Source organism: Vanessa atalanta, chromosome 23, assembly GCF_905147765.1.
Source record: "Vanessa atalanta chromosome 23, ilVanAtal1.2, whole genome shotgun sequence".
NCBI classification, from domain to species: Eukaryota; Metazoa; Arthropoda; class Insecta; order Lepidoptera; family Nymphalidae; genus Vanessa; species Vanessa atalanta.
Window position 1 is genome coordinate 1,876,723 of NC_061893.1, and position 16,652 is coordinate 1,893,374.

General features: G+C 32.0%; 1 protein-coding gene across 1 annotated transcript; it reads right to left on the minus strand.

Moving 5' to 3' along the window:
- Positions 1–2,113: 2,113 nt before the first annotated feature.
- Positions 2,114–8,192, minus strand: LOC125073193. Its single transcript, XM_047683917.1, has 4 exons — positions 8,054–8,192; positions 5,078–5,251; positions 3,955–4,117; positions 2,114–2,267 (listed from the first exon to the last, which is right to left on the minus strand). The coding sequence occupies exons 1-4, from the start codon at positions 8,144–8,146 to the stop codon at positions 2,188–2,190; spliced, it is 510 nt and encodes a 169-aa protein (XP_047539873.1). The 5' UTR covers positions 8,147–8,192; the 3' UTR covers positions 2,114–2,187.
- Between the last annotated feature and the right edge of the window lie 8,460 nt (positions 8,193–16,652).

Below are 16,652 nucleotides of genomic sequence, written 5' to 3' on the forward strand. Positions count from 1 at the left end.
TTATAATCGAGATATTTCGATATTAAATCCATGAAATTCAATGACATGACAGTTCAACGGGCGGCCATGTTTGACGTTTACGGGTGCGTTCAGAAAGCTGTGTAAATAATGACTTTTGGTAATTTTCCACCACTTAGATAGGAAATATAGATGATTCAAACGATAAAAAAAGTTAAATGAATGGTTAATGATAAACTAAATTTGTTTAGTTTTATTTATTTCATAAATACATATCGAACGAAGACGGGTTTCCACGTAGTCAATTATAAAGTGACTGCATTGGTTTATTATGATGTATGTAAACATTGGAGAGCATATCTAAAAAGTCTATAATTTTAGTCATGGAACAGGAAAATTAGATCTAACAACAACGGCAGCATTCGTTATAAATAACTAGTAAACTTTATGAATGATTATGGAGTGAACGACACTATTTTGGTTGAGAATATTTTTATTTTGAGTAGTTTTTAGCTTAGATGATGGTTGTACCGATATTATATTTTCACCACATTGATATACTGAAAAGCACGTAATCTCATTGGATATTAAATACAGGATAAAAATAATTATAATTAAATAAACTTAAGAATAACTATTGCGTTGGCAGCATTCGTGTTGGTGTGGGCAGAAAATCCGCTGCGAGCTGCTTGCACGACCTTTTCAACACAAGTATTTTTTAAAATTCATTTTTCTGATTCTTATTTATAAACAATTTTATCACTATTATAAATGGAGATTGATGGGAGACGAATCAGCAAGTTAATCAGTTGTTACTATTTTATACTACTTACAAACTAAACCATCGGTAGAGGTTGACCAAATATTATTAGGCTTAATACCTAATAAAACATGGTCTCCCTTCTTCAAAACGCGGTACATGTTGCGGTAAAAGTTTTATGTTTTTTTTAAAAGTGATAACTTTTTATGGGAAGGAAAACCGCTTCGTTACGTAACGCGTTACGGCGCCAGTCTGGCTTCCCTTTCTCTTACGCATACAGCAGCGGTAGGCAGGCTTCTCCTTTCTCAGTCTAACTCACAGCGCTAGTATTCGGACAGTTTAAGTTACTTCTACTGTCGGTCGTTTCGAGACGCACACGTATTTTTATTTTAATGGCGGATGTAAGGCGTTAGGTTACTTGTACCTGTGCACGCAGCTATATAAATATTGCTTTATGTCGGTAGAAAATAATATATGTGAGTATCCTACCCCGATGGACATCATGAATAGTATATACGAATATTCGTTTAGTCGATGTTTCAGTTAGGCTTTACAAAGTCAGTCTCATTTATCAATCTAAGTAGTTTACAAAATCTATTACATGTATAAATAATAACAACAAATTTTAATTCGAAATAACCATTATTTCCAACATTATTATTATTATATAAAATAATTTAAAAAATACAATTTGTAAAGCTTCAATTTTAAAACTAGGAGCTCATATTTGAACTTTCTATTTCAAACATTACCTATAAGCTGATGAGCTTAATTTTCAAGGCCTCGTTCGCCCAGATGTGTCGAGTGAGTCTTATACTGATATTACTATAAAGCAATTAGCGGTAACAGCTGCTACCACTGGTCCTACTTACACTAATAGGCTATTGGCAACATGATATTTTTTTGTAAACATACAATTGATTAAACTGTTATAAAACGTTGCGATTCTTCAACAATTATTTTATTATAGTCATGACTTTCTTGCATTTTTTATATTCAAATCTGTCATATGATTATATCATGTTTCAATTTGTAACTACTGCGAAGGACACCTTCGAATTAAATTCTAACACTTATACCGAATCCTATTGCACCTTTGTGGTACTTACCTTTAGTTCTAGAATGTTCTCCTCAATAAAATACTAACTATAATACTGACCAGTATTTAAATTATTATTTAAATTTACACTTAGATTCTGTGTTTATGATCAACAATATAGTATTAAACTCATAGAATATTTTATAAATAAATCCTTTGATAGTGTTATTTTGAATTTCAAAACAGTAGCGATTAAATGTCAGAACATAGTCCGTGTATTTTTCTGTAGTCTTAAACAAAGAGGGGAATAAAAGCAAAATGAAGAACCACTCTAAACATTTTATTCGTTCAAACAAAGCAAATATACCGTAGAACCTCTTTATAGGTTCTTTCACAGAGTAATAAATAAGTCGCGTTGCTTTCTTTGCTGTTAATAAAAGATGTCATCGCTCGCCGCATACTTTAGAGACATTCGTAGGCTGTTCGCGACGATTAGAAAATAAACGGTAACTGAAAAATAATAATTACATAACAATAATATCGTTTGTCATTTCTATTTATTTATGAGTCTATGGTAATTAAAAATAAAACAGAAAATATTTATTTATTACTAGCTACTCGTCCTGGCTTCACATGGGTATTATAAAGGTCTACATAAAAATTTTAGAACAAAGAAAATACTTAAAGAATTTTTTTTTAAATCCGACTATGGTAGTTGAAATTCTTGCTTTCTTTCGACTATAATATTATACATATATAATATAAATTATTATAGATATAAACCTTCTTCTTGAATCATTCAGTTTATTGATGAAAAAAATCTGTTGCGTAGATTGACTTTGTTTTATACTATGTAGAGATTGAAATACGAACTGGCAAATGAACGAGCTGACAAGGTTATTAACACTACAAAATAATTAGTTTATTCTGTTCCTTACCGCTTACACCATTAATGCGTTATCAAACATTGGTTTCAAAATGTAATGTTCTAATCCCTTAATAATACTTACTATTATAACTAGAATATGTCATATATCCTACAGCACATTCTACCAAAATTAACCTTTAATAACAAGGACTCAGATACAATGATGATGATAACGCGGATTAGCCATTAAGAACCTTAAATACAAATATTTGTAACTGTCAACTTTTAAGAATTGTATTTAAAACGGGATATTTACCATGTTTTTTATTTTTATTTGGTGGAGCTCGATATTTCGACATTATCGATAAAATAAATCTCGTTTTAAATACTGTTAGTAATAAAAATAACCATGTTAATTTAAAATCTTTTAAGAACTGTTCTCGGTACCAAAACAAAAAAGGACCAAATCGAAAAAATATTTATTTCAAAACGAAAAATGTACCAGTAAGAACTCAAATCAATAATTTCCCAGTACGAATATTGTACGGATAAAATTCATGGAAACTTAATTCGTCCCCCACTCCCCGTCCTTTAAGTTAAACTTTCCAAAAAAATATTTCACAGTTGCGAAAGACTATGCTTAATTCTAAATCACTCGAATGTAGATAGTCTCGGAGATCTCGTGATGAGTTAGTCAGTACTATTTCGTTTTATAATTATACATTTTTCTAAGAAAATGTACTAGGAGAACAGATACTCGTATCACACTATATTCAGATAAACTTTACACATCATTACATAGTATAAAACAAAGTCACTTACCGCTGTCTGTCCCTATGTATGCTTAGATCTTTAAAACTACACAACGGATTTTTATCCGTATTTTTTAAATAGATATAATGATTCAAGGGGAAGGTTTATATGTATAATACATGCACAATATAGTAGAGAAACACTGATAATTTTAGAGGTTTCTGAAGTGATGTCGTAAATAAACACATTTTTTGCGCTTACATTGCAAACGCTGGCTGAACCCTACGTGATAGATCAAAATGTTGTACTACAGTATTGTAATCCTTAAATACATTGTGCATTTAATATAGATCAATATGGCCATTTACATCATGTAATTTAAATGAATATTTTAGAATATAATTTACAGATTAAATACGCAGTCACATAGCGGTTTATATTGTCTAACAACTGAAAAACTGTGAACGTTGTAAGACATTCTGTAGTATATTTAGTATCAGCATTGCATTCCGTGCGAAGCCGGAGCGGGTCGCTTTATTAATAAATAATAGTGAATATTGTGTAGGTTATATTTACCTAATACTTCACACACCATCAGCGCACACAGAGCTGCACCAGCCAGCACACAGTTCGAATGCACAAAGAAACAGAAAACAGCCAGAATGAACAGCAACAAGAAGACTGTTGCACTGTACAGAAGTGCCCCCCACTGGTATATCAGGATTAACATTGGTATATTCTGTTGAGACACAAATCTTTGTTGAATTACTTGTTAATAAATAAAATATAAAGCATATATAATATATTTTTAGTTCTTATTTCACTTCGAATTTACTTGGATGGAACCCTACCAGGGTTTTGTGGATAGGTATCAACCAAACAACCCAAGAACGTGCATGTGTTGCTGTTTGGTGGCATTCGTCAGATATTATACCGCCAAACAGCAACACATGCACGTTCTTGGGTTGTTTGGTTGATTTGAAGGATAACCCAGCGTAACTACAGAACGCGTGCATCTTAACCGAACATATCATGAAGATGCATGTGCCTAATTTTGATGGAATTCTACCACACGTTTATCAGCGTAGTAGAATCAGCTTAGAAGAGACCTTAGCCCAGCAGTGGGATATTACAGGCTATTCGCTGTTTACTATATTTGTAAAATAATAAATTGACCTTTAACGAGGCAAAACAATTTTTTTTTAAACTCACCATAATTTTAAAATCTGAAACTTAATACAGCAATATCTCCGGGAAATTCTATTTAAAGTTTGAATAGCGAGTAGTTATAAAGAAAGGTACCTTATTTTTAGTTTTCTTTCATCCAACCAGAGCAACAATTCGAACAACGAAGGAATTCATATACGTTAAGTAACATTCATACCTTCTATTTCCAGAATATATTTCGAAATTTTACTTGGTACAAAAGCCTGTCTGGGTAGGTACCACCCACTCATAAGATATTCTACCGCTTAACAACAATACTCAGTATTGTTGTGTTTCAGTTTGAAGGATGAGCGAGCCAGTGTAACAACAGGCACAAGAGACATAACATCTTTGTTTCTAAAGACGGTGGCGCATATTACTTACAGCTCCATTGTCTATGGGCGGTGGTGACAACTTACCATCAGGTGGCCCATATGCTCGTCTGCCAACCAACGCCATAAAAAAATATTTAAAAAAATATAAAACTACTAACACAAATAGCTCCAACGAGTAACATCACGCTGACCAAGCACAGCATGATCGAGACAACGCCTAAGATTATCTGTATGGTATGTTCAGTGGCTGCGCTGTGGTACGAGAGAACTGGATCCATGTTCCAGAAACCCTTCGTATGACTTACATTGGGCGCGAAGATCAAACCCGATATCTGTTGAAGACAAGTTCTTTATTGAATCAAGTAGATTTGACAATGCACTACCCTATTGTGAGTATTTCTATTTCTTCGTGGATATTTGTTCTATAATATTTAAGCCTGATATATGTATATTGAAAATAATTTATTCTTCAACTAATATTCGGATATAACTCATTTGGGTTGATCTCGGTCACTTGGAACCGGAATCTTCTCCTCAAAGGAAGAGCGCCTTTTATTTTTTTTCTCGCTAGAAAAATGCATTACGCGCTTTCCTCACGTGATGGAAAGTGAGGTGGGGCCGGGTGTGGGACTCCCCGGAGCCCTGGAAGTCGAGTGCGCACTAAAAAACCAGCGGTACCCTCTCCGTCTTCGATCGCTTACGCATGCTACCGTGACTAAAGGAAGAGCGCCTTAGCCCAGCAGTGGTACATTTACTTCTCTATCCCTTATACGACCACGACCATTTAAAAGGTATAATGTTATGTATGTATAAATAAGAACATAATTACTAGGAGTTATATATAATACATATCTTTCCGAACTATTGATATTTTTTGACAACCTTAAATAAGTGTAGTGCAAAAATTTATTGAAAATACTAAATTTGACTTTAAGTTAGTCGGTGATTATTTAAATTATATAAAATACACAAACACGTTTCAAAAATTAAATTAATAGTGATTTTAAAACGAAATAGAAGTTAATATTACATTTGTTTTGTGAATACTTTTTATACGGAACATGTAACGTGATATCGGAGCCTTTTCAAATAAGCGACCAAGAGTTCACGTTTTGTTATTTAACGCAAACGTAAAAATACAAAGGACTTTGTTTGTATAAAATCCTTTTTGAAATCGTATATACTTTTATTTAAATTTAAAATAATAAATCCAAATTTTATATATTTTTATATTTACTGTATTTTTAAGTCATAGGGAAATTTTATTTAAAATTCTTGTTAAGACTAAATTAATCAATGAATCTTATTATACATTAAAACAATACTTTTTAGAAAAAAACGCCTGGATCTAGGCTCATGTTCCATCACAGGACTGATTCTACAATAATTGTGAATAACATCATTGTGAATCTGTTTATTTGGAAAGAGCAACTATGCGAGTTTGTTGAAGTTTCTATTGTGCAACGGTGGTACGTTTCGGAAAGCAGTCTCTAGAGTAAGGAAGTCTCTAATATTCCATTGTTTAAATATTGACCATTCAAAAACGCTTTTTTGTTAAGTTTACTAGAATAAAATATAATTGATTTGACATTTGGTATATTTTATATAATATTAATTTATAATTCGTCTGTATCGTTTACCTTCGAGTTAAATATTTAATATTTATTAAAACTCAGACGACATTGACACTCGTGTGGAGGAAGATATATTGGTGCGTACTAGGCTATATTATACTAAAACCAAACCATTACTTTTAGGTTTTATTCCCACTTTTACCAGGAAACATCCTTATTTCAAGATCTAGTTACAAGAATCAATCGTATTGATTGAATTCGTATTTATTGTTTATCTCAATATTACAACATTTTTATGTTCCCGTAAGTATTTAATAATAGACTTTTAATAAAATTCCGCAGACATTTTTAATTTTGCCGTTTCAAAGATTCAAGTCATTTGTAAAAAATACATTGGTAATGAAGGCATATTATTCGATACCATTTTATCATCGCTCCACGTATCATCATATAAAATATTGATGATAAAAAAGCGTGGAGTTAATGCTTGTTGACTGCCAGGCAGGAGACATAACATACATATATAATTGTATTTAACTAACATGACTGTATTTTAAATGTTGAAAAAGAGTAACCACTGAGTTTCTTGCCGGTTCTTCTCGGTAGAATCTATATTCCGAACCGGTGAATTTACTTTAAATAGTTTGTTAAACGAAGATTCAAAAGTGCTTGTAAAAGCCTAATCGAATAAAGTATATTTTGATTTTGACTTTTCTATCGCTCGTCTAAAATGTTACTATTATCATTAACGTCAAATTTGTCAAAAGTAATTTTGATATTGACTGTTTAACTAGTTGATAGTTAGTAGTAGCCTATGTTCGGCATGTTATGTTCTATCCGTGAACTTCCATTTTCATCAAAGTAAAGAAGTGAATCATGAAAGTAAAAAAATTGAGTGCGTCTTTGTTTGTGCACACAGTTGTGCACTATGATATGTCTGAGTAACCTTTAAGAATGACCGTTGACTAAATCAGGAGGGCAACTCGTGACAGTTTTGCAACTGAACGAAGGTAGAGGCTTGTTTTCAATTAACAATTTTACTGTGTTTAATTTGTATTTATAATTCATCTCGTGCTCAGCGGCGAAGGAAAACATTGCAAGCAAAGATACAAATGTGATCCCACATTACAAAATGTCTCGGTTGCCAAATTTAAGTTTTTTTTTTTTTTCGTCAGTTAATATAGTATTTAGTGATGGTTGATAGCACACCTTGGGAATTAAATGATTGTCTCCTGGCTACTTACTTGTTATATAGAATATATATGAACAATCAATAAATTGTCAAAAAAATTGTCTTGTTTCTTACTCCGATTCTTAGACTATTTTCTTTTCCGAACCACTGATTGTGTTTAATTTGATAATCAATAATTAAGTCGAATTCGATGAAATTGGGTGAAGTAAATGAAGCAAGTTTGAACTCCAAGGAAGGTCATAGGCATTTTATACCTACACCTAACGAACAACCTCTAAACGCGAGAAAAGCCTCGGGCGACAACAAGTATTGAAAAAAAAAAGATTTGTTTTTTCATAGAAATTCAGTTGGTATGGGTATATACTTACGAATGAGAATACTGCGATCATAACCGTTCCAGCTCTTAGGAAGCAGCAGAAACAACAGCTGATCACTGTTGGCAATTTATCCATGTACTTCATTTTGTATGTTTGTTCAAAACACGGAAAATTTATTAATTCACAAACATCGTCTAAAGCCTAAAGGGACATTGACGTTTGACGTTTTAATCTGTGACAATTTTTAATCTTCTAAATTGGTTTTGCGGTCAGTTTTAGGTTATTTTGTTTCCTAGTGATTAAAATATAAAAGCTTAACTTGTTTTTTTTTTTCTTATTATTACTTTTGGTAGGATCGTATACTATTGTAATTATTTACCTTAGTAAATATTTGTAATTCCATCGATCTAAATGAAAAAAGGAACCCGTATAAGATCATTTTGATGTCCGTCTTTGTCTCAGGAACTCGTAAAGATATAAAGTTGAAATTAATTCCAAATTCTGAATTCCGCATCTCCTTACAGCTGTTGAAACATCAAATATCTAAGTCTAGGCAGTCAAATTATATATCAGTCGCATTTCTCATACATTTACAAAGGGAATATATACACCTATAGTGTACTTCTTGTTGACTTAGAGTCATGAAATTTGTCAAGAAGCTATATCTTGTAGCACACGTATAGGAAAACATCCATCCAATTTGTTATTATGTCAGTGTATCTTTCAGTATTGTGTGGTGCTACGGAACCCTCACTTGCCCGTTTTTTCTTACCATTACGATAGTCGAACAATCCTATAGTTTTGAGATTTGATTCTGGATGGCGCTAGTGAGGTCAGACGCTGTTTATCATGTTAAAAACAAAAAGTGTCAGCTGTCAAGGAGGGGATGACGGATGGTGTCGCGGCCTATGAAATAATGTTAAATACATATACGATAAACCAGCTATCGATTCGTTGTATTATTTCGTGAATATGTATGACGAATATGGTGACCCCGAACCCAACAATTTGTCGTCTTCCCGTTAAGTATATAAAATACAACAAAGTCAGGCTATACAAAGCTATTTTGTTTTTCTATCTCTATTCTCAATTTTTCGAATTCGATTTTCGATTCGGAAGTGTCTACACTCTCGTGACTGTACTTGTGCGTACAGGCACGAGAGTGTACACATGGCACTATAATGTGTCTTGCGTAGTCGGCCGGTCTCCCTAGAGATTGGAAGCCGTGGCCGAAATCGGTTAGGACGAAATTATTATTATTATTATGTATTATATTGTAATTAATATCTACGACACGCTAGTTCATTGTAGCAAGTAAATTGATTTAGTGATTAATCTAGAATATTCATCTGAAAACTTAGATGAGATAAATGTTGTATATATTGATAACCTTTCGGCTCAAATCACTTAATATATATTTAAACAGGAAACACAAAACATTCATATTATAATCCATGTATTCGTACTTATTGTATGTAGTTTGTATTTTGATTATATATTCGTATTTTATATGTATTGATAATATTATAAGTACCGTGCGCTTATAATATACCGAGATGTCCCAGTGGTTAGAACGCGTGCATCTTAACCGATGATTTCGGGTTCAAGCCCAGGCAGGCCGCACTAAATTTTCATGTGCTTAATTTGTGTTTATAATTCATCTCGTGCTCGGCGGTCAAGGAAAACATCGTGAGGAAACCTGGATGCGTCTAATTTCAACGAAATTCTGCCACATGTGTATTTCACTAAACCGCATTGAAGCATGGTGGAATATGCTCCAAACCTTCTCCTCAAAGGGAGAGGAGGCCTTAGCCCAGCAGTGCGAAATTTACAGGCTGCTAATGTATGTAAATGATAATATAATTTATTTATTGATATATAATTTGTGTATTCTATATTTAAATTTATTTATTAGTTCTAGTAATAATAGATTAGTGTTTTTATCAGGTGGGTGGTGCTGTACCACCTCATATTCTATGAGGTATCCTAACCTACACCGTTGGTTGCCTGGAAGAGATCGCTGTGTATTGATAAGGTCGCCAACATAATACGCGTCTTTTATTAAGGCTGGATCTAAGTTGTATTTATTTATTTTCTCTGTGTTGTGTACAATGAAAGTATCAAGTAAAGTATCATAGTTTTTTTTATTATATTTAGAATGTTGTATCGTTTATAATAATAATTTATTTATATTAATTATTTCTAATTATTAAGCACGTGTCAAATAACTATTAACTTATTTTTTTAATTATTTTCGAATACGGAACAATATAAACTATATCGTTATATTACAAATTTACGCAACAAATACTTTAATTTAAAAATTTTGTAGAATATATAAAACCTTATTTTAATAAACTCAATCGAGTTGTTTCTCAATAGTACTTTTTGATATCGGATATTTTTACAATGCTTTGTACGCGATTTAAAATTCATTGTAAAATATGAATTTTTAACATATATTCCTCGGAAGCTTCGTTGATTACTTTGGAAAATGTGTGTAAAAATATAAAAATCTATTATATATATATATTTTTAAATGGTGTGTATGTTATAGTTATTTATTTATATATATTAATATCTCTTTTATATCAATTGAATTTGATAAAAATATATATACAGCATCTGTATGAATAAGTATTTTTTTTCTTTTTTTATATTTACATTTATTTCATCTCATCATCTATCAGCCGAAGGACGTCCACTGCTGGACATAGGCCTCCCCCAAAGATCGCCACAACGACCGGTCTTGTGCAGCCCGCAACCAGCGGCTTCCCGCGACCTTCACCAGGTCGTCGGACCACATTAAACTAAACACCAACAACCACAGTTATTTAACATGCAATATTGGTTTGTCTAGATCAAATCTTGCACGCTGGATTGGAAACACTTTCTCCTATTCCACGGAGATTTGACCACGTGCTGGTTCAATTCCAATGACAGTGAATATTGATGTTAGACATGACTTGATTGTAAGCCCTGGATTGGCTCCAGGTGGAGGAACTCCTCAACAGTCTATAGCTATAGACACGAAATATTATATACTGAATGGCGGGGACGTCATTACTTTAAATAAAACAAAAACTAATACTCGTTTATATAAGACTGATAAGATTATCAATTTAACAAATATAAAAAAAATAATTTTACGAACTAACTTAATCACACAGATATTAAAACCTATAAAAAGGGCAACGCCGCGCGGCGGTATTAGTCGTCACTCAACACCGACATAGACACGATGTGGTGCTTGCTACATTACGATCAAAGCGGCGGATTTTATTCGTCCTTTGTCGGAGCTAACGTTAAACATAGTATAAACAATTTAGAAAAAATAAGATTTAATAAGATTTTATCTACTCACTTCATCTATCACGATCATTTATTTACGATATCGGTATGTCACCGTATAATTGTCAATACTGTGAGATTATAATCTATCTTGCGAGATAGTGAACTGTCGAAAGATTGAACCGTAACATACTGCTTACAATTTAACGCATTAATTTTCGGTAGATTATAATCTACCCGAACCTAACCGAAATACTGATAGTGCAGTAGTAATTGTGCTTTGATATGACGTAATCAAAATTTTTTTTTTAATTGTGTTATTTAAAATTGTGCGAATATCGTTTACTGTACAATTTGTAATAATAATAGCACAACTCGCTTTAGAGCAGCGTGGTAGAATCAGCTTCAAAACCTTCTCCTCGGAGGGAAGGGAGCCCTACATAGTGTATTTACAGGCTCTTCATATTTTTCAGTAAATAACATTTAGTCATAAACTTTTATGAACACAATTTTGAGGTTCGAATTCATTACAAAATCCTGTAAACAAAGGTTAATATCTCACCTGACTAATACGTCGATGAAATTATACGCTTAGAGTAATTTACAATTCAAAATATAGAGTGGCTCCATAGAATTGAAAAGTCGTAGACTTGCGACAATAGAATTATAAAATAAATAATTAGTTCATATTTACCATAATGCTTCTTTATAACTGTCTTAACCAAATTTCGAACCATCTATTCAAATTCTAACAGTTATAAATATATGCTTACTAATAAGCTTATAATAGAAAATTATAATAATGTTTTTAGGTTTTTATTGCACTCCAAGTAAAGAGAATCCCGTTAGAGAATTATTACGTTTCCCCTTACTTGGCCAGATTCTTCTGGGTAGGTTAAATATTCTACCGCTGAATAACAATACTTAATATTTTTATGTTTGAAGCAGTGAGCCAGAGTGAGCGCTCATGCAGGAGTATAAAAGTTGTCGGTAAAAACATAACAAGCGTAACATGAACCCCGCACTCATACTTCAAACAGGCTTTTTCATTCTCTTTACAATGAACATACTTTCCAACTGTGTCGTAAGAGCTTGCGACAAAATAGTCGCATGTCAGTAAAATAAAATTGCTCTAACGACTATCTCTAGAATTTGCATTCAAATAACCATAACTGATTTAGAGACCTTCGATAATTCTATCTTGGTATTAATATTATAATATTTAATAGGAATTTAGATAACAAAATTACAAATACTATTTTTCGCACCACGATGGTCAAAATTTGACCGTTATCGCTATAGAAAAGATAAATATTTATAATACGACCCAAATATTCGTCTTATTCCAAATTATGTGTTTACGGTTGAAACTCGTGGACCTTGGAGTAATAGCGCAAAAACATTTGTTTAAAAATGACACCTCGACTTATTGCCTCCACTGGTGACGGGCTGGTTTATTTTTTGACCAGATAATCAGAATTGCGATTCAACTGGGAAAAACAGTAACTATTTAATTTTTATTTGTATGTTATTAAGATCTAAAAGTTTATAATTTTTATGTAAATAAATATCAAATTTTATTGAAGATTATACAATTATGAATTAGCATGTATCTAACAATTATTTTTTGCCAAAATTATTTTACGAGACGAAAAGTGATTAACAATCAATCCCGATTAACTTTTTTGTATTGTGTTACGAGACTAGCCCTAGCCTCCAATACGGTGCTACGTCATAGGATATCATAATTAATTATATCATTAATAATATCACATTATTATTATTACATATTATAAATATATACAATTATTATTGTAATTAATTGATCGATAATTTGTACAACTTTAGTTAATATTATTTTATATGATAAATAACATATAAAACTGGCATGTAACACTATTTGTTATTTTAAAAGTGATTGAGCTGTGATAAGGAAAACAATTGGATGATTGGGATCATTGTAAAAATATAGAGAGAGATTGAAACATCATTGCACAACATAATTTTATTTTGCCATCCCGAACTACTGAAATTACAATTGCTAACACTAAGCTTTTCAATAGTTACTATAAAAATGCTTGACTAAGAGAGGTCTTTGTCACTTAATACATGGATGTTGATTTATAATGTTTTGTTTCCAATTATCAACTAAGACTGTGCTTGTATAAAGTCATTATCCATAATTCTGAACATTACGCTAGCTAACTGTAAGATATACTCTAGAACAGTAGTAAGAATGTAACTACTAATGAATATCCAACTGCTACTGAGAGCTGTTGAGCTGGAGCGTTTTCGTAGCGGATAAGAATTGGATCTTATTCCAAAAATTTTTTCCCAATATACATGTCAAAGGTCTTTTCCAAAAAATGTAATTTTTGTTATTAAGTTTTCCTATATTTGATAAATAAAGATTCACGCTTAGTAGGCACTGACAATTTTGTTATTTTGACTTTAAACTTATCACCGGAGGGAATTCAGACTCAGTATAAACAGCTTTACGTGCTCTTTGAGGCACGAGAATTCTTCTACTAACTTCAGAACTTTAAAATTCTATCGATAATTTGCTGAATCAGTTTAATTCAGTTTTCAGCATATTTCATTAGTGGCAAGAGATATGGACGTAGATCTCAGGGTCCTAGACTTAAGTCCCAGGTCGTGACAATAAAAGTAATTGAGTTTTTTTGTGGAAAAAGCCTTGGTAATATTTTGGGATCTAGAAGTTGGATGTGTGTATATTCCCATGTCTCACAAAGACCATAAAGACATTGGTTCTGCGCCTAAACTCGTTGCGGTAGTATCGGGTTTCATGTTTCATCGGGTTATGGCAGTAAGGCAATATCCTGAGTGTTGGGTACCTCTCTTAAGATTGATTGCCGTGGCTTAAATCGGTTAGGACGACATTATCATTATCGTCATATCTAGGAACTAAATATTGCTATCATTATTTTATCCATATAAAAATATTATCAACTTAATATTTTTAGTAGGTATTCGTTTCAAGATTCCTAATTATAATTATTGAATATAGTAACACGATCGTGTTTCAATGTTCCGCGACACGCGTCGGTACATTTCATGCGGTCGTGATCACTTTTAATGAGACGTGTTGGTACCGACTGAAAAACAATAAAATGATAAAAAAAAAACATTACATTTTCAAAGTAGACTTACCAGAGTTATTTTTATTTGTTTTTCAATTGTATTTTATAATATAGGCAATTTTTTTTCTTTTTACTTGTTATTTACTTTTAATTTCCATTATAAAAATGAAAATTAATCATAATTCCCGCACAAACCGTGACTGTCAGTGAGTCGTGTTTTTTTTTTTAATCTTGAAATGCCTTGGTTAATTTTTTTTCCAACCTCTTAGCTATTGCAGCAAAGGCTAGTCGTCGGGTCGTCACGGAAGCGACCTCATGACGCTCCCAGGATATCCGGATTGGGTACCGATGGTTTTTTAATGGGTCTCATATACTCTGATAAATGCATTACCCAGCATAAAAAGGGTTTTGTTTTTTATTTGGTTATTGTTTTGAGTTTGGAGTAAAACCTCTACTTGAGGCATTTTGTATGAGAACAAGTATCTAGAAAAAAAAACACGACTGAATTAAAGAAGAAATAATTACCTTAATAGCATATTTAATAAATATATTAAATATGCTATTAAGGTCCAAAACTCTTTGAAAAGAGAAAAAAAATTGCCGAACTATAAATAGAGTCTCAAATCTTGCATTAATCTATATGTCCAATATTTAAATATACATTTAAAATAATTTATAAATAAATATTATTTTCTTAATACCGTGGTTAGTGCACGCCTACTTATAATCTGTCTTAAACATAAAATTTGACTCATAAAATTGTTTTCAGTATTAATGTTGCCTTTATACAAAATATAAAAAAAATATTATTTTAAATTTAATCCTGAAACTTTATTTTTTTCTATTTTCCACCATTTATTACATTTTATTGCGAAATAGGACGGAACAAGTTAAGTCATTCAACTGACGTTTCTCGTGTCTTTGGAACGAGAACTTCATTGTGAGATATAGTTATGTCGTTATTGTCTTTAGTTTTCCTCTTACTTATTTGGATTTAAGCCAAAAAATTCTTTTATTATCTGTCTTCTGGTCTTGATCTTCGTTAAGGGTATTGTATTTAACATTTTATCTGTGGATGATATGAATTTATAATATTATATTTTATTTTGATTTAAATTTAACCAACTTTTAACAGTTAATACTTATAAATAATTGGTCGAATAATTGGTCGAATTTCTAATGGAAAGTAATAATTTTATTTGGTGTGAGTTTATAATTTGACAATCAATAAGTAAGTCTTACGATGATGATGACGCTATATTAAATAAAAAAAAATGATTTAATTTAAAACGGTACATTCATTCTTTTAGAATTAGGAATTTGCATAAGCTTTTTACTTTGTATTCGCTTTGGTCGCATCACTATATTGTTCCACACGCTCCGTGAGCTTTTTGTTTTATAGTCTGGGTATACACTCATGATGTTATCCTTCAGTTATTAAGATGCCTTAACTGTAATAGACATACATAGATTTCGAGCATTTATTTTAATTTAATTTAACTAATAATTCAAGCCATAAAGACGGATATTATATATTCATATAAACATATTACACATACTTCTACTGGTAGGGCTTTGAGGCAGACTGTGTAGGTACGATCGACTCATTAGATATTTCACTGACAAATACAGTACTCAGTATTGTTGTTTTTCGGTTTAAATGGTGGTTGTGTAACTACGTGTACAAGGGACGTAACATCTCAGCTTCCAAGGTTGGTGGTACATTGGCGATTTAAGCAATGTTATATTTCCAACAGCACCAATGTCAATAAGCTGTGACGAACACTTACACGGTTCATTTGTCAGTCCATCTCCCTATTTTATAAACAAAATAAACACCCATGTAAACAAAATTTAGTAAATTAAAATTTTTAATTTTTTTACATACATTAACAGATTGTAAATTTCCCACTGCTGGGCTAAGGGCTCAACTCCATTTGAGAAGAAGGTTTGGAGCATATTCCACCACGCTGATTCAATGCGGGTTGGTGAAATACACATGTGGCAGAATTTCGTTGAAATTAGACACATCCAGGTTTCCTCACGATGTTTTACCTCACAACAATCATATGTACGATGTACCTCACCGCCGAGCACGCGATGAATTATAAACACAAATTAAGCACATGAAAATTCAGTGGTCTGGGCTTGAACCCGAAATCATCGGTTAAGATGCACGCGTTCACATTTGCTTCATATTAACATAAAAGATAAAAAAATGTAGATAATATTCTAAATAAAAAAATAGAAACAATATA

Bases quoted from the DNA above. Each gene is read 5' to 3' on its own strand.
- LOC125073193 (XM_047683917.1), bottom strand. From the start codon at position 8,146: ATGAAGTACATGGATAAATTGCCAACAGTGATCAGCTGTTGTTTCTGC. The intron at 4,118-5,077 runs GTTAGTAGTTTT...GTGTCTCAACAG, and splicing joins TACTCGTTGGAGCTATTTGT to AATATACCAATGTTAATCCT. The intron at 2,268-3,954 runs GTAAATATAACC...ATTATTTTTCAG, and splicing joins GATGGTGTGTGAAGTATTAG to TTACCGTTTATTTTCTAATC.